This window comes from Bactrocera neohumeralis, chromosome 4 (genome assembly GCF_024586455.1).
Source record: "Bactrocera neohumeralis isolate Rockhampton chromosome 4, APGP_CSIRO_Bneo_wtdbg2-racon-allhic-juicebox.fasta_v2, whole genome shotgun sequence".
Taxonomy (NCBI): Eukaryota; Metazoa; Arthropoda; class Insecta; order Diptera; family Tephritidae; genus Bactrocera; species Bactrocera neohumeralis.
This window is the reverse complement of record NC_065921.1, coordinates 76,046,732-76,067,094: the sequence shown is the minus strand read 5'-3', so window position 1 is coordinate 76,067,094 and position 20,363 is coordinate 76,046,732. Positions and strand designations below refer to the sequence as shown.

At 35.3% G+C, this 20,363-nt stretch overlaps 1 protein-coding gene across 1 annotated transcript in view; it reads right to left on the bottom strand.

Moving 5' to 3' along the window:
• LOC126756491 (transient-receptor-potential-like protein) overlaps window positions 1-20,032 on the bottom strand; it is a 48,197-nt gene extending 28,165 nt beyond the window's left edge. The window contains 2 exon segments of the mRNA XM_050469576.1: window positions 8,293-8,423; window positions 19,955-20,032. Coding sequence (XP_050325533.1) covers window positions 8,293-8,423; window positions 19,955-20,017 — 194 coding nt within the window. The 5' untranslated portion in view covers window positions 20,018-20,032.
• Window positions 20,033-20,363: the final 331 nt, after the last annotated feature.

Below are 20,363 nucleotides of genomic sequence, written 5' to 3'. Positions count from 1 at the left end.
TGGAATTATTGATTCATTTCCGTGATTGGACCAGGGGGCTTCAAAAAATTAACAAGACTTAGTAACCTATCTTCACTCTAGACATTATATTTGAAATATATATATGAAGTTGACCGCTAAAAAACACGCGAAATCATTGGGAAATCCATCCAAATTCCTTCATCCATTAAAAGCTCGCAAAAAAACTCGCTGCAGCACCAATATTAAATCGAACAAAGAAAATTCTTTCAACAAAATAATTAAGTTCATAAGTGCAGTGATGCATTCAAAGCCATCACAAACAAACGGTACAATAATAATTACAACAAATTGCTGCGGCGAACTGACCAACCGCCATATGTGTGAGCGACAACTTCTGACACGTGAACGACAAAAGTTCAAGCTGTCAAAACCAACGCTTTGCTGACCGGCAAGCAATTAACAATGGCACTGAAACCCGCCTTTATACAATCATACATATATGTATATACGCATGCATACATACATATATACATACATACATACATACATACATATATTGTATATCTAAGTATATACCATACATGTGATTGCTTGTAAACATAGCAAAATATCTGGTGAGTGCTGAGTTGAATAACGGAAAATTCTTGTCAAAACATTTAACAATGAGTGAACACAAAGTTCATTTAAAGCAACCCAGCAGGAAATCGATCTGGAGGTTATGGGTTGTTAGTGGATTGGAAGCTTACAGTTGGAGGTGTGCTTTTACATGAAGAAATTTCTTTATTAGTGTTTTTTGTAGTTTGTAATTAGTAAAACCGTGAACGTGATCAGCAAAATTAAAGAGGAAACTTCATAAATAGTAATATGAGTACTATGGAGAGGAAACTTTAGAGCTATGGATTAATTTTAAGAATTCAAAATCGGTAAGTCGTCGGTAAGGCGGCTAAAAATATATATCCCTCTTGAAACCGATTTTTTTATATACCTTATACAACTTAAAAGGTACAAATACTCTACCTTACCTTAAACATAACCTTTATGGACTGCCAAAATCGAGATTCCCGTATTAATTCGGTTAACCTTTGAACTAAGCTTTTTAAGCAAATTATTTTCTAACCTTCCCGGTGTAACTTTAGATTTTCAGAATTGGCGATCCAGCAGTATCAGAAGACAGTAGCATCATAAACCTTGAACAAGCGAATACCGCTTTCCGTGACAGTCGAAGTTGAGTCATCGGACTCGACCTGGTTTTATATTTTCTAACCTTCATGGTGTAGCTTTGGATATGACAATGTCTTGAAAACTATAAAAAATTGAGTAGAAAGTATTTCAAAGGCTGACCACAAAATGAGATTTTAGGACAATGATTGTCGAGCGAGCTCCAACCTAATAAAAACAATCAGGATTTATTCCTGTCTCAACAGTGTTTGGAGCTATCCGATCGAGTACCGAAGTTTGCATATGCAGTAGTGACGATGACGTAAGTGACGATGGATGAAGCATGGTTATATAATGTCACTCTGGATTTCAATCGATAGTTATCCGTGCAGATTGCATGCGTTGAACTGTCTGTTGAGTGTACAGAGATACTACATTCATGTGGCAAGGTTTTGAAGTCTATATTCTAGGGAGTGCATCTAACAAGCCTGATCAAATATCTTCCAAAGAGAAAATTGATTAACACCGAACATTATATAGTGTTATTGGAACGTGTGAAGAAACCAATCGTCTAAAACACCGAATATTATATTGGGTTATTGGAAATCGTCTAAAACATTCCTGTAGGGAGTTTCTCTGAAATAGTTTACCGCATTGTCCGGATCTGTTCCCAGCGGTTAATTTCTGTGCACAAACCCTAAGAGCCAGTTCGCTGGACTCGAATAAAGTTTGACGATGATGAAGAGCTAATTGCCGAGGCAGTAGCTTATTTTACAGCAAAAAACACATATTGTTACAAAAGAGGCATCGAAAAAAGGGTGATATCTTAATGAATAATAAAATCGAATTGAAGAGATATATGTATTTTGTATTTGGTTTATCATTTCTTATAGCAGCGGAAGATATAGTGGCAAGATATATGACCAGGAAGGCTGCCATCAGACTCAGTTAATATCGATATTAAGATGACTGCGAGCCTGAGCACTCTGGAATCCTAGTAAGCCTCGATTTCATTCCAAAATACTTAGACTACCAGGTCGCTTAGCCTAGCCATGGCAATCACTTTCAGTTCCCATGCCTTCGAGTGAGGCAGGGAAGGGAGTAACTCGTTGGAGAAGAGAGGCGGATATATCAAAGCTTCCGGGGAGGGTTGGTGGAGGAGTATATTGACGATAACTTTCGAACAGCTCCAGTTTAAGATTTAAAAAAATAGTTAGTCGATTAAAGTCTCAGTAGATCTACTGCTCCAGCAGCATCCTTCAAAGTGCTTAGCCATTCCGTTAGTAACGCAACATTACAAGGATGTTTAGACTCCTTAACTTGGTCAATTTGGGTATTGTGTGTTACAGCGGTATAGCATTAAATTACAACTTGTTCTCGTACTACAATCTCAATAACTGCGGAAAGGAAACGGTTAGGAGCTCAATTGGCTTTTTGTTGTTCATACCTAGACTGTGCGGCCTGCAACCAAATGAACAAACGTCTGGCTCAAGGTAAATCGTAAGAGGTTTAACTAACGCTTCACTCTCAGTAAGGGCCACCTTTCAATCCACACTTCCTCCTCAAATGACACGATTTTGGCAGTTCAAGGTAAAAACACCTCAAATCTCATACTTTTAGAAATCCAGATGAAAGTTAAGAATTGGAAATAAGACACCTGGCAGATTTGTGATAGGTTAAGGTGTTTTTCATATTAGCTAAGATCCAACTACGGAAGTTGTTTTCGTCTGGCTTCACAAAGGACTACACATAAAAGTCTAAGTGTGATCTCCGGCCATAGTGAGGGTTCAAGCATCTTACTTAACCTAATTAACCTAACATACGTTGCTGGGTTGAAATTTTTTATTATCTTATTAAAATCGACAACATCTCTAGAATAGTGCCCTACGTTTTCAATTTGATCCGAGAGATAGTTTCGGAGATGCAGCCTTGAGAACTTGTGCGCTCGAGGTTTCAGGGTTTCTAATTCCTACTGGACCCTAGATTATTGCAAAGGAAGCTACTTGAAAAGAAAGAGGAGACAATAAAACTCCTTACTAAGTTCACTACGCTCTACTTTACTCTCTCTCTAAGTATTCAATACAGCAAGTTGACTCCAGCGAGTATTAAAGAAGGTTAAATTGAACCGAGGATTCGTAAACACCATATTCCACAAACTCCCTACTATCAAAAGAATTTCCTAGAAGCATTTCTACAGAGAGCTCCTCACATGTCAGCTTTCAAAATACCAGTTAGTTGTTACCACATTGCACACTTAACTTTTGTTAGCCAACTGACCTTCGACCCAAATATTGTCACAAGCTATTTGCACTCACTTCCAGTTTGATGGAGCCGACGGCGCATTTGAGTTGACCACAGCCTGGAGTCAAACAATTACATATAAGATGACAAGCATTTGTAAGGCAGAGTTCGCATAGAGTCGCCGGAGCACACAGCTGGAGTTAGTAATTTAACACGCAAATGAATATGTCGGAACAGGGAAGGCAGTGCCGACACCTTAGGGAAGTACCGCATAATAATAAACAAGCACCGGTACAATGGTCACACATGTGATGGAAGAACGGTGCAAGGCAAGCGGCAAGCAGGAGGATGACTTAGGAAGGAAAAGCAGCACAACAAAGCTTTAGAAAAAGAAAAAAACTACAAAGCAAAAAGAGAAGAGAGTGCAGGAATAACAGGAAGTTGAGTAAGTTTCGTGGCGGGAGCTACCAAACAATGTGTGGCTCGAAAGAGTAAGAGCAGACAATAAAAATGTCTCGAGCACACGCACACGCAAGCCTGCTGAGTTTGTTGGCCATACAAGCCAGGAAGTAAGCAGCCAGCAAACTGCGGAGCGATGTGATAACAGGAAGTGTGTGCGGAAGCCGGCATATCAGCTTCATTTGGCATGCAACACACACACACAACGGCAAAGAACATTTTTGCGCAACAACAAACAACACACGTAAGCAAATGAAACGCTCAACATTCTAAGGCATACTTTCAGGCGCTCATTTGTTGCGCACAGTGAATGCCCGCTGTGTTTGTGTGTTGTGAAAAGAAATATTTTCCGTTTTGCTTGCAGCTTCAGCAGCACCTAACCGAGCGTTTTGTTTTGTCACACACAGCAGTTGGCACTAGCTCTTATGCTCAATACACACACACACACGTGCGTTTTATTGTTTTCGCATTCACGTTGGTGCATTTGTCAATGAGCGCCTTCCGGCATGCTTTCCGGCCAGTCACCGCTCGGCAGTGCTATCACACTCATTTCTACTCATTTTTGTGTGTGATACGAGTATTATGAGCAGCATTTGCGGTTGGACCGCTTCATTAAGTCTGTCATGAAAGTAGTTATTCATGAATACCTAATGATATCCTTTTTCTTTTTTGATAGTAGGGAAAAGCATCGAGAGCTGGAGTGCGGAACTTTAATCCGCTAAGCCTAATCTACTCCCAAATCAAGACGCTCCCACGAAACCACTGCTTAAGTATTACTTCGTGGTAGGGACAGGAAAGTTAAGTATTCTCTATTGTGGGGACTGACGGACGCCTAATCTGCTGAAAAAGTCTCAGTTTTATCATTATGAATGCTGACGCTTCGCTAACAGCTTTCCATTTCTCAGTCTAATGACACATGAGTTTCGTTAAAACTACCGTCGAGTGTGGTTTTTAGTTTTTCCCTTGTTTTTGTTCAGAGTCTTCTATATACTCTGTACATGTCGGACAGTTTGGATTATGTCATTGTGGAATCTGTAAAGGTCGCTGCTAAAGCAACCATTTCCACTAAGTATTTGGGTAGGTGGAAATCCAGGTCCCCATGTCGTTTGCCTATCCACGACTGGATGATCGGTATAAGTCTGTGGGTCCAATGCTCTTTGAATGAAGATTGCCAGCGCTGCTGCCACATTTTGGTGCTCTTGTCCCTCTGCTCTGTCTTTACCGTTACTTTTTTAGGCGCTGATAGCTGATATAATCACTCTAGTGCAGCTGGATGTCAATTGGCGGCATACTGGCTAATACTTCAGCAGCCTCGGTTGATATAGTCCGTTAAGCACTTATTACTTGAATTGTTGTTTGAGAGAAAGATGCACGCAATCAGGCCTTCCATAATTGTAAATTCGAACAATATTATTCCAAGACACTTCAGCTGCGGTTTGGCGTAATCTCGCATCAACAGCTGGAAGGCACGCAGCCTCTATTCGTTCATTCTCGAAGATTCCTGGTGCTTATGAGTAAAACTTTTATTTTGTGCTCAGCTAGTTGCAGACTCACAGAACAGAACATTTATCGTAGACCATTTTATGACTCAAACTGTATTTATTACTCAGGTCGACAAAGTAATTGTTTAGTCACTGAAGAGAACTATTGAGATCATTTAAGCATATTGTATTTAGTTACAGTTGTTGGTTGCACGTCTTTTATATCGTCATATATGAAGTTCCATAATAGTGGCCCTAATACTAAGATACTTTGGGTTACACCACTCGAGATAGAGCAGCTCTTGGTGCCTTCGTTCGTATCAAAAATGAGCCTTCTATTTTTAAAATAACTCATTGTAATATTTATGAGGTATTCCGGGCGCGTATTTCATCCACGGCTTTAATTATGTGTGCCTATTTTGCCGCGATGAACGTGCATTCTTGGCATCCATCTTAATCAGTGTGCAGTAGTTTTTTGTGCTACCTTTCCATCTTTTGCCAATTACTGCATTTTCCGCAGAATCGAGGACTTCTCTCAGTGCATCAAGAAGAGATCTCTTTATCATAAAGCCCAATTGTCTCGCTGGTGATACTCCGGCTACCAAGTTTGCTAACTCCAAGCGACTTTGTGTTATATTTTCATACACATTACCTATTGTGTCGAGTACACACAGATGTCGGTACGATGAAAGATCTTCAGATGGCTTTTGGAGGTAGAATTAAATGATGTACTATCCACGAGTCGGAGAACACCTTTTCCTTTATATAAGCATTGTACATTTTAATGAACATTTGAGGTTTTGAGCTCTAAATGCTCTTTTGTGCCTTCAGTGCTCTGTTGGGTATGCGCTATAGGCGCTTTGGAGTTTTTGACTTTTTTTTCTAAAGCCAATGGATGACTCTGCGCACTACTCCCTGAACTCCATAAGATACAACTGGTCCTATTCAGTAAGGGTAAAGGAGATCCTAACTTACTATCAGCAAACCGTCTACTTAGCATACTCGGCACATGAGAAAGCATGAGGAACTACTTAAATCCATACTTGAAGCGCCTATCAACGAAGTTGCGGATATTTCTCTATTCTATTTTATTAGGTTCGTCATTGAAAGTCTAGAGCCGCAAAAATGTTCAAAATACAAAGGAATAGTTCTTCTGGCGATCTTAGACGTACGAAACGTTTTCAACAGCGCCAGATTGATGGATATGATCGACGCTCTACGGAAATGTATTAGAAGACTGTAGTGCGGAGCTACCTTAGCCATGTTATGTGAGCAACTAAGTTCTTGAGTTATTCGAACTATTACCCATCCCTAGTCACAACTTTTTTGAATCTTTATGGCAAAACTTGAATAACATTACCGTAATACTGCTCATATTGACCTTGTATGGACGGAACAAATGGAAATCGTACAGTTCAGTATCTGCCGAATATAGCGGGTAAAGTAGGACTCTTCATTTAAGCGTTGCAAGGTACGTTTAACGGTTTGGCAACATCAGGATCACTTTTTCGTGACCTGCAAGTTGAATATTCTACGACAGCTATGGTGAAAGCCTACGGAAGCCATTTTCAACCCCCTCACACACAAAAAAATATTTTTGGTCTGTTTTTTTAAAAGAATTTTACAGTAACGCTGCAATCACCCTAAATTGAAAAGCATAAGGTTTCCTTAGAGTATGAATTTGATTGGGTTTAGAAAGAATGGAAATGTCTCTCTCCTACTCAATGAACTTCACTCGGCAAACTTGCTCTGCAGAATGTTGAAATGGTTCCATCAAGCATCTAGAAATAAAAAGGTATGATCTATAACTGGGTGTGCACGTAATAACTCACTAGGCTCCGTTTGGCTGCCAACGACATCAAGTGGCTCTATTTAATTTTTTTTTTTGCGTTGGCGCCGTTTGGCACGCAGTAGTTCCCTGCTGAACGACATTGACACACATTCACTTAGGTGTAGCAAACATTGTTTTTGTTGTTTGTACAATATGAATACAGTTTTGATTCGATGTGTTTTTTTAATTCCGAGACCGTGTACAAATTTTTTATTGATGTTGTTATTGTGGTCCCGTGAACTCATAATATCATACACCCGCAACTTCAGCAGACGATGTCATGCAGCTGGTTGGCCACCATCTACGCGAAATGGGTTACCATTGACCTCATCTCTTAAACGTGAAGGCAGATAAGAGTGGCATTCATTCCGAACGTCGGTGTCTCTTCGTTCTTGTTGAAGATGCAAGAGAGGCTTTTGGACCTGCATATTAAGGGAAGCATATAGAAAAACATGGTATTTGGGGCTCAACATGCCTGCAGTAAGGACAGGTTGGTGGAAACTGCTCTGCACGCCTGGATGAAACCGTCATGCAAGGGAAATGGATGGTGGTGACATTTCTCGAATTGTATGGTAGCTATTGCTGAGAGGAAAGAAAACTTAGCTGTCAATCCAAACTGAACTGATTTTATTTGCAAGGAGGGATCGAAAAAGTGAAGTACTTGCTCACCTCACCTCACCTTTGATAGACGATGAGAAAAGCATTGGTTGCCTCATATTGTTGTAAAGGAGCAACGTGGAGCCATGGAATAGCCAGTTCAATATTTGAGTCAAATTTAAATTTTTGCAAAGATTGAAAGGCAATTATAATATGTACTTTGTTACATAAAATTTTTTTACAAATAAAGCAAGTCAAAAGATGCTCATACGCCATGTCGTCTAATCTCTCTCGCTTCGACTGCATCCCTGGTTTGCCATAAATGCGAAATACACAACTTCAGATATGTAAATGGGTCGCTGAAAAAAGATCGATCTGTTAAAATTCGCAACAACTCAAAACAACAAAGGGAAGTTAAGTACTTTATATGAGTTATCTGCATAGAAACTGTATATATGTATATGGCTATTTAATATACAAATGCATTTATTTATAACACCGCTTTAATTTTCGCAAATATGATTGAAAATATACATATTACTTGTACTCATTTCATTCACTCACCTGCGTACATTGCCGATATCACCGCGCTCCACCGCCAACAGGAATTTCTTCTCCTCCAACAACAACGGCTGCGGTAATCCCAAAGGTAAGCAGCCCTTACGCACGCCAGTCGGCAAGGCATGAGCCGGCACCTGTGCCCAACATGCCAACGAGTAAGCGCACAAACAAACCCACGCAAGCAAGCGGATTTCATGTGTGTAAGTGGTGTTTTCATAATTCCAGTTCAAGTTGAAGTGTGCGAGTGTCGATTTTCGTGGCGGCGAATATGCGTAGAAAGGTGAGAAGAGTGTAAGTCAAGTGTCGAAGTGGTTGTGTAATAAGTTTAAAGCTTATTTAAATATATTATTAATGCACACAGGCTTACAATACAACAAAAACACATATATGTGTGTGTATGAGCGTGACTTTAATATTTGATAGAAAGCGAATCGCTGCTAACCGAAAAAGCTGTGGATGAAGTTGGCGTATTTTGTATGAGTTTGTGATTTTTAAGAGCGGATTCTGTTGTGCTAAGCGTTTCCGGTAGCGTTCATATTTCATGACAGCAAGCCAACAAGCGAAATAAATGATTTGAAGATGCGTGTTTTGTGTTGGAGGGAAGTTTTTTTCAACTAAGTGTAAGGGAAATGTTTGCAGTTGTGCTTTAATCAGATGTGTTAATCATACATATTTGGAGGTTTAGGTGCAAAACAAATGAAAATGTGGAACTTGAAACAAAAATGTTTATTTATACCTATGAAATCATATACATTTTCTGGCAGATATTAATATATTTTACTTAAAAATAATTATAGCGGCTGTTAATAAACATAAAATGTTGTCATTCGTCCATTTTTATATCTGTTTTGTACTCTAACATATACAAAAATGGACGAAAACTAAAAACAACTGCTAGATTTACAAATTCGTTTGCGTCGAAGCTATAATACCCTTCACAAATTCAACACATTCATTACAAGGACTTGATTTTGATCTCTCGAAATAAAAAAAGTTTTATATACAAGCAATTTAGTTTATATACAAGCAATTGATCAGTTCGTTCAGGTTGATTGACAGCTATACTCTGTCCGATATCAGCGGTACCGACAAATTAGCAGATTTTTGTAGAGGAAAGGATATACGTAAAATCTCAGCTCAATATCGTGCATAAACAGACAAAAGGGTAGAGCCAAATCGACTCAGCTCCTCAAAATGATAATTTCCGATGCTTTCTTCTTCTACAAGCTTCGTGGAAACTGAATATACCTTATTTAGGTTAAAAAAAAAATTTTAATAAGTCTATGAAGTGGATAAAAAAAATGCCTCAATCTCATCAGTACGATCTCTACGCTTCTGATCAAAAATAAAAACAATGAGGGTCTTTTAATTAATATACTATAAAAGTATTTGTCGTATCAAGCAAGAAAACCTATAAGAATTTGTGGTAAATTAAATTTTTTAAGCACTATTTGGTAAAATTTTGTTCTTCTTTTTGTTCGTACATCATTGTACGGGAAATACTTTCTAGTTTAACAAGACCTTTCTGTTTTAAATTTTCATCTACGGAGATTTGAAAACTCAGTTTTGTTTTTAATATCGAAATATCGACTTGTATTTCCTAAATAATATATTATATAACCTATTTGCTTTAGAAGAACTGGGGTTTTCAAATCCTTCCATAATTTATGTCATTGAAAGAATTGTACTTTCAATATATTGAACTATAATACGTAGTATATTATAGGTACACCTTTCTAAACACGCCGAGATTGGATATGTGACTTTGCTATTACACTCCAAACACAGCCTAAATGTAGGCAACGTTTTTTATTCACTACTGAAACTACTAAATTGAATACCGTTTTTTTGCGATTTAGGGTATGAATAGAAATACACTCTAGAAACAATCTAAATGTAAACAAAACTTTTTAGTCCACGCTGAAACTACTAAATCGAGTTCTGTTTTTGTGTGGCTTAGGCTATGTGACGGAAATACACTGCAGAAACAGCTTAAAGGTAGCCAACATTTTTCGTGACTACTAAATCGAAAGTTATTTACTTCTTTACTCTTCACGACTTTGGTATATACAAGTATCTTATATGGAGCACATATAATTTTTAATACTTTATGAAATAATAATCACACACTACCAAGTTTTGCAAAAATAACTTCGAAAATATTATGAAAAAATTGTAACAATGCTTCAGATAGTCCATATGTTTCATTAAAATATGATCTAAAAATCACAAAATTTTAATTATTATGCAAAGATAAAACTTGACTTTCAACAAAATTTTTGAAATTTTTCCGTTTGAGGAAAAATTATCTAAAACTGTAAACCTAGCAGTTAAAACTTTTTAACTTTCAGCTATTATTCAATGAAAAAAGGAGTGCTGAGTAAAGCGAGGAATGCTAAAGCACGTGGAGAGTCTGGCAGGCAGAGAATTTTCTTCGTTAATAACTGATAAAACTAAACTACTGGCTGCAAATCATAAAATTTAGCATTAAAGTAATTATTAAAAATATAATGAGTAATTAAACAAAAAAAATTAAATTATTTTAATTTTTTTTATTTCTATAAATAATTATATATATTTGGAATTTCTAACCAACATTATTAAAAAATTACTTCTAACACAACTTTACTGGTTGCTAAGGGGATTCTAAAAATATCTGTAAGCAATAAAACATTCATAACACCTGGTATATTAAATTACTCTCACAATTTTAACAACTATTAGTATTTCAAATTACTATCAGTATTTAACACTTACACCCACTGGTGGCTTCTTCTGTATACCCATACTTGTATTTTGGCTCATTTTTATACGCAATTTAATTTATCTTATAGTTGAACAGTTCTTTAGAATTGTAGTCTATACATTGAGGTATAAAACACTGGTGTTGTTTTCAATTGCTTGCTAAGATAATATATCAATTTGAGTTTAATATTTTTAATGTTCAAATTTGTGGTATTTTTATATAAATTTTTTGCAATCAAAATATTTTTTTCTAATTTTTGTTTTAATTGAAAATATTTTTAAAGAATTTTTCCTAAATAAATTTAAAAAAATATAATTATTCACTAGGTAGACTTGTCTTATACATACATATATAGAAATAATTAACTAAATTTCTAAAACTTCTAATTTCGCTCATCGGAACTGCCTCAAAGTAGATATCAAAGCCAGTTTTGTGCACTCAATAATCTTAAAACATGGCACCTCAGACTCATATGCCTATTGTCTCTGAATACATACAATAAATAATCAATCGCCTTGCTTGTTATTATGACAGAATAGAGGACAACGCAAACAAGTTTTAAGTACTCCGACTTCAGTAAGAAAATGACTGTATTGCATGCAGTGAAGAATTCGAGAACAATTCAGTTCAACTATCCTCAAAAATTATGAATAGTGTGATTCAAAAAAAGTATGCCAACATTTCTGAATGAAAATAGTTTAGTTAAGGAATTTAGACATAAAAATATGCGCTTTAACAATATTTGATTATATAATACTTCGAAAAATAAGTAGTAAAACTCTTTTAATAACTCAAATCGACAAAAAAAAATTTAAAAGCATCGAAGTGATATAATTTTTTAACAAAGCTATAAGATTATAAACTCAAAACACTATTTCCCTAACAAACAAATTAAATTTTTCACTATTTATTTGAATTTCATTAATAAAGAATTAAATGTTTTTAGCTCAACTTTTACTAGTACTGGCAATAAAAATTTTGCTAGAAATTTGTGTACTTAGTTAGCAAATGAGTCAATAACTTTCAGCAGACCAAAAAGAGCAATAAGAACACACACAAGCTTCAGTTGGAAGGCATGTGGAAATTTCATAGTTAGTATACAAGTATATCCCCGTCTACGTTTTATTTCTTTTATTTATTTTTGTTATATTTGCTAACATTTGGCAAAGTTTGCGCAGGCAACTGAGAACTCAAGGACACTTAAAGCAAACAATGTTATAAATTTACCCAAAAAAGCTATTAATTGCATGCCAGTAGAATAAAAGTTAAAGCAATATTAAAGCCTTTGGTATGTACATATACATGTAACATTAGGGTGTCCCTTATTTATATGGTATATTTTTTGCCAATTTAGTTTCAGTTTTTGCCCTGATAGAATAATGACAATGTACAAAAGTTATTTTTTTCCATTTCAACCGAGCCTAAATAGCATTCTTCATTTATGTGTTTTATATGGAATCTTTTGATGTTTGGCAAACAATTTTTTATCTTTAAAGCAAATAAATCTTTAATTATAAAAAAAAAAAAACAAATAAATCTAACTTCAAAAAAGCTACAAAAAAGGTCTGAAGAATTATTTTCTGAAAAATCTTCCTTTAAAAATTAAACGCAGTTAAAATTATGCATCAACTCTACTGAATTCATATGGTACACCATGTCGTATGCGTAACACATAATGCATAAGCACTTGCCTGGATTTTCAGTACATTTGATATATGTGACCTGGTCTACGGAAAGGGGGCTTAGGTGTCAAAACAATCAATTTTCACTTTTTAGTTGATTCGGATGGAAGATGAGATGCTTTTTTTTTTCTTTTTTTTCTTTTTTAGTTTTCGCACGTTAGCTCCCTTTTCGTGGACCAGGTCACATATAACTTTAACTGTATATAACTTTTAAAAAAAGATTTTTAAGAAAAAAATCATTCAGAACATTTTTGTACTAGAATACCGTATATTCAAGGGGACGTTTTCTTTCTAAATACAAAATATCAAAAGATCTCATGTTAAATGCATGAGTAATGAAACATGATCTAGGAACGTTTCAAATTAAAAACAAAAAGCTTGTTTGTTAAATCCTTATTTTTATGACAAAAATTGAAATTTTAGGGACGTTTGCAGGAACACAATCAACTTGGTATTTAACATACTAATATTATATAAATTTAATACAAAAGACCTCTTTTGAGTGGTGTCAAAGCGAATCCCTTGCGTTATTTATGTTTGCCCGTTACTGTTTCTAATATGCTCATGTTTTCTTAGATAATCTGCTCTATTTTTGAACCTATAAAGTGACTTTTTGAGCATAGACTTCTGAACTGGAAACATTTACATAAATAACTAATTTACTAATTTAAAGTATGAGATCAATAACAACATTTTTTGATAAATTATTTTATAAGTCAGCCTATCTTCCAACGACCTAACTAATTAACTCCTTATGATCAGTTCTGGCCAACGGGTTTAAACGACTCTTGGAGATGGAAGTTAGTGATGCTTTCCAAAACTTTATTTCAAAAATCTTTCCACCGAAAACTGCGTTTAAATCGGAGAATAACTAAGGAAGTAGTGGAAGAAAGCTTGGGTAGATATCTGCGAATGCATTAAGTGTTCTCACATATATTTCTGTTTTGCGAGATCGCATATATAATACAAAAACTCCTGAACGAACCATCTACCATTATTTGTTGGACTCAGCACTGCATAGTATGTAGGGGTTACATGGGTTTACGTGTTTCAAAAAATCGTATTTATTTATTGTCTTATTAAATTCTAAAATATATCTACAATATTATTCCAAATTTTCAAGTTGACCCGAGTAAAAGTTTCGGAGATAGAACCTTAAGAACTTGTGCTCTCGAAGCTAGCAAAGCTAAGAGCGCCATCTTTGAACGCGTTTTTATCGAAACTTTGATTTAGAAGTACGTCTCTCGAGAACTATTTATATTTATTTATTTATAATAATTCATATAACAAAAAAAGAGTTTTATTATATAAATACATAAACGCAGCACTGGCTACGAGGCCTTCAGCCGCGAGAGAACTACTCAACTACTCGAGAACTACTCAACCGACGTACATGAAATTTTACACAGGTCTTTGAGAAAAAATTCTTAAAGTCTTGGAGTAAGAATGCTTTTTCGATTACAACTATTTGAAAGAAAATTTTCACTGAAATTTTCATTTTTGTAAAAATGTCTGCCAAAAATCCCGTTTTCAGTTTTTCTCCTTCATTCAAATTCTAAGATAAGGTTTTAACTGAAACACGTATTTTTCCCCTTTAGATGATCGCAATGGTCGAATTTAAATATTTTGTTTCAAAAATTTCAGAATTTCTTTGCTAATAGCGTATGTTTTTAAGAATGAAAAATTTTAATAAAATATTTAATTTTTATATGAGAAAAAAATTATTGAAAAAAGGCTGTTTTTTACTCGAGGAAACTCATGTACCACCTTAAAAATAAGAAACAGACCAAATTCTCTCAGAAGACCGCACACAATCCATAGAAAAATTTATTGTTTATCCACGTTTTAAAATACTCTCAGAACTATCGTGCTTAATGACAACATAATCGTGAAGAAGGTCTCTCCAAAGGAGAATTTCTTTCGAATAGAAAGAGACATACTTGTACGCATATTTTAAACAGGATAGTGTTAGTGTCATGGAAAGGAAATTGCATATGACACAAGACGTTGTTGATAATCGATAAAAATTAATCTATAAATAATCTTTTCCAACTTATGCAGAGATACCAAGCCAAAACTTATTTCGGAACAGTATGTGATTCTGAGCCCTAAGTGAAGCCTAAGTGACTTCATCTTCAAGGAAGCAGATTTTTATTTCCAAGTGAATATAAGATGTATATATACCTAGTAAGATTAGACAGAATTCCTTTACAAGTGGCGAATAACGTTGGGTGTAACCTGTGGAAGAAGCTATAGTGGATATCTATATATCTTCTATCATAGAAGAACATGAAAAAACAGCGGCATTTCAAGCAGGAAATACCAGCTGATAACTGAAAGATCTCATCAACAAAAATAGCGGCCTCAAACCTAAGCAGAAAACACGGCTATAAACAACCATTAACCGACAATACTTTATCCTTCGCGACTCATGGTTCAAAACATTTCACCAAAAGTTTTAAATTGTTAATATTCCCCAAAAAATTATGCCGCGCAACTTTATGCACTCACGGTATATAATAAAATGGCAAAATAACTGTAAATCTCATGCTTTGTTCATATGCAAAACTATTTTCACTTAATCAAATCCGACAAAACGCGCTTAACCGTTGGCAGCTGTTAAACCATTTCTGGCGCATTCAACATGTTTATGCTGCTCGCATAACGGTACAGCAGCTCGAATATGACTACAGCTCATACACTCGCCATGTTCAACGCAGTATTTATAGGTAGATATGTTTGTGTTTCGCAAAACACAAGCAAAGTTGTCGCACCTTAAATACCACACGGAGCATAAATAAAATATGTCAGCGCGAAGGCAAAAAAGTATTTCACGCGCTCAAAGCTGGTAAATACCAGTTTGTACATGAAAGCTACCACACCAAGCCACTACACAGCCGAAACTGAGTGCCGCGTGTCGCTTTGTGTCTCATCCTCATCCTCATTGTGTTGGCTCACCCCACTTCTAGTGCGCCGAACTTTCGGCTAACTGAGCGAAATTGCACCGGCGGGAATTCGGAAAACAAAAGTTGAGCGCATAAAAAATGAATGTCCTCCACAAAGCCGACGATGATAGCGCGCTGATATGCGTTGTTATGAACAAACTACAAACACATAAATATTGCCAGAGTAGGGTGCGCTGTGCTGGAGTTTTGAGTTGTAATTATGTGGTATTTCGAAGAGAGTGGCAACATTTAAGTGTAGAGTAATTACAAAAAAATATTTTATTTTCGAAGTAAGCCAAAAATTTAGCCTTTTTGGGATAATTTAGTTTATAACTCTGCAGAAAATTAATATAAATTATTTTTAGTATGAAATTTTTGGACAGGTCACATTGAGCAGCAATATGACAATTGCAATATGAAACCAACGGTAACTAATAATCGAGTTAAACCTTTTATTAAAAGAATGAAAAGTAATGATGACGAAGCCATTGATTCTAAATATGTGAGGATCACAATACAGCTCTGCAGAATATTCTCCATACGGTCTTTTTAAGGAGAGAAAATCATCACAGAGTCATTCGAAACAAACAATTTACTTAAGTCCCAGAAATACATAGATATATATGGGCAGTCGAAAAAGTCTTTTCGTTTTTTGTCAATAGATGTCGTTGTAGTCGTATATCTCCAGTACTACCAATCACATTGTATCATACCATATAGTGTTGGAAAGGTGAGATCTTAAGCTTTATTTAAAAAAATTAAATTCGGGGAAGTTGAAAAAACGTTACAGCTGTTCAAAAATGAGTGAAAATAATGAAGAAATTCGCTATATTTTGAAAACTTTGTTTAAAAAAGGGAAGAATGCCACGCAAGCCACAAATAAAATTTGTGAAGTTTACGGAGACGATGCCGTATTAGTTCGTGTAGCACAAGAATGGTCCGCTCGCTTCCATGCTGGAAATTTTGATGTGAAAGATGCACCTCGCTCTGGTCGACTTATCATTGAAAAAGTCGATGAAAGTATGGAAAATATTGACCAGGACCATCATATAAGCACCCACAACATCGCTAAGGAACTTAACATTCACCATCAAACGGTTTTGAACCATTTACAAAAGGTTGGCTACCAAAAGAAGCTCGATGTTTGGGTACCACATGAATTGTCTGTAAAAAATTTAATAAACCGAATTAACATCTGCGATTCTCTGCTGAAACGAAATGAGATCGAACCATTTCTGAAACGAATGGTAACAGGAGAAGAAAAGTGAATCAAATACGACAATAATGTGCGAAAAAGATCATGGTCCAAGCGTGGTAAAGCTCTACAAATGGTCGCAAAGCTAGGATTGACGCTTCCAAAGCTTATGCTGAGTGTTTGGTGGGATTGGAGAGGAATCATCCACTATGAGCTGCTCCAGTCTGGTCGAACGATTTATTCGACTTTTAACAACCAACGACTGATTAGATTGAAGCATGCAATTGAAAAAAAATGGACAGAACTGATCAACAGAAATGCCTTCGTTTTCTATCAGAGCAACAGAGATGTACGTGGTATCTTTGTTGATGGGAGAGGTCTTCTGGAATGTTTTGATACATGCACCATATAGACCTGACCTTGCACCATCGGACTACCATTTGTTTAGGTCAATGCAGAACTCCCTTAATAGAGTAAAGTTGGCTTTAAGAGAAGCTTGTGGAAATTACTTGTGGCAGCTTTTCGCAGGGAAACCAGAAAATTCAACACTGTTGGAATAATATCTCTAGCGGAAATATGGCAAAAAGTGGTTGAACAAAATGGTACATATTTCGTAGATTAAATATCATTACAAATATAAAAAAAATTAGTTGTAGTTGGATTAAAAATACGAAAAGACTTCTTCGACCACCAAATATATGTATCTGTGATATGAAACATAGAATAGTAAAGTAAATAAAGTAAAGCTTAAATATTTAAGTAGAAGTGGACATATAAATTCTTGCCTGTACGTAAAACTATTTTCAGACAGTACAATTCAAGTTCTTCTATTGTAATCAGACCTAAATTTCTGCCTTTAAAAATAGGTCTCTCCGTTGCAGCTACAATTTATACAAAAAAATTTGTCGATGCCTTTATATAAATGTTTATACTTATGTTCTTTTATGAAAATCATACGATTATAATATATATTAGCAAAAAGCGATATCTATTAGTAGACAGTCTGCGTTCTAAATTTTCCATCTCTATTTAGTTGTCAAAAAACTCTTGCGGTATTTTCGCTATTGGCACTGAAAGCGCGTAGTTCTAGTCGCATCGGGTCATGCTATACCTTTTTGGAAAGCACATTTCACGCGCTAACACGTGTTTGATTGATTGTCGTTTCTTTTAAGTCGTTCGTGAGTTATAGCGTCGCAAACATGGAGCAAAATAAAGAGAAAATACGGCATATTTTACAGTACTACTACGATAAAGGCAAAAATGCATCTCAAGCCGCCAATAAAATTTGTGCAGTTTATGGACCCGATACAGTTTCCATTTCCACCGCACAACGATGGTTTCAACGTTTTCGTTCTGGTGTAGAGGTGGTCGAAGATGCGCCACGCTCCGGAAGGCCTGTCGTCGAAAATTGCGATAAAATCGCTGAATTGTTCGAAAGAGACCGGCATAGTAGCAGCCGTAGCATCGGTCAAGAGCTGGGCATGAGTCATCAAAAATTCATTTCAATTTCAATAAAAAAAAAATTCAATAAAAATACCGCAAGACTTTTTTGACAACCCATTATATTCATGGTTTTTATATTCTATATTATAAAAAATCACATTTAAATAAATAAATTCACGAAAAATCACACTGTCAACTGCGAACCCAAAACTTCTTTTATTTCACATTTTTTACAGTAATGCAATAATTTCATTTGGTAGCAGCGAAAAAGTTAAGCCACTTTATGAACCACCAAAAAAGTGTCGTAATGTGCTACAGTGAAGTTATGCAGAGCTTAAGCGCAACTTTAGTTAACTGCTTAATTTTTACACACTGCCAAAAAATATGTTTTGTTTTCCCCTCGCATTTATGCTACTATTTCAACACTTCATATCTCATTTAACAGCTTAAGCGCCTAGTAGTGTGCAATGTGCTACATTTTTTTTATTTTTTAATACACAGCTTTGTAAAAAATAATAATTTCCATGCAAATTCTGTTTACAAACTGAAAAATCAGAAAGTTGAAATGTTATGAGCAAAAAATTGGTTTGGTGTCGTTTCATAAAAAGCTCTGTGATACCTTATATTTGCAGGGTGCATCATATATATATTATATACATTTAAATATATTTATATGTTGCAGTTTTTGTGACCCGTTAGCCACATTTTTTGCGCTTCTTTTAAACTTTAAGCCACCGCAATTTTTATATTATATATACAAACATATATGTATGGACACAGTGGAAATATTTGTATATAAAGTCTATTCCAAACTGATTTAACCAAATATGTTTCGACGAGCTTTAATTTTGGACACTTTTTATGGCTTGAAATATTTTGAAACAGATTTTTAATGGTCCTATGTAGTTAAATAGCAAATTGCGAAAATTTCGCAATTAAAATTTAAAAAGATTTCTTCCTAGGACTTGATTTCGAGCGGTCAGTTTGTATGGCAATTAAATGCTATAGTAGACCGATCTAAATCAAAATGGCACATCAAGTGTTAATTGAGCCCGATAGGGCGGCACTCCTACCTACCTAGACCGATCTAAACAATTTTTTCGAAGATTGTAGCGATGGCTTGGAATTAAAACTTTTTCAAAATTTCTTGAAGATCTCTCGTCAAATAAAAGTGGTTTTCATACAAGTGCTTGATGCCGATGATTCAGTTTGTATGGTAGCTATACGATACAGTGATTCGATATCAGTGATTCCGACAAACTAGCAGCTTCTTTGCGTGAAAAATTCGTGTGCAAAATTTCAGATTGATATCTCCAAAACTGAGAGACTAGCTTGCATATATACAAACAGAGGCATGGCTTAATTGACAGTCTTACTGATAATTTATATACATATTTTTAGGTATTCCTTGTATTGAAAATTTGAATATTTTTATTTCAAAACACAAAATTAATAAAATTAAAGAAAGAATATTTTGGTTGAAAAATTTGTAAATTCAACACATATTTTCGCATATAACTTTTGTGTGTATATTTACAAGTGTAACCACCTACTAAGGAAACAAATGAGACACATTGAACAACAACTGTGCACATCGAATTGCATCCATTAAAAGCTTTTTACATGCCCGAGGCGTTACGCTTGAACAGCTCACCTGCTGCATTCTGGAGCAAACAAAAGCTTGCAGTTTCTCTAAACGCTCCGGCACGATCTTCATTTTTAATTTTCTTATGCATGCGTTGCTTTTATTAAATTAAAAATTACGTGAAAACTACAAATCAAATCAAAAGAGCTGTAAATATTTGTGAAGAAAATTAAAGGAGCAAAAAATTAAAATTTTTGCAGGAAAAATAAATTTTTTTCTAAATTGTTGTTATATTTAGGAGACAGATTTTTTACATATTTTTCTTTTTTTTTTGATATTTTATTCATTATTTTTCCTGACGTTTAATTTTCGAAAAATTTTATTTTGTTTAAGAACTTAGTTTTTGTATATTACTTCCGGACGTATATTTTATATAATAGATGCCTTAATATTTGTTGTTTTTCCGTTACCTCAAAAG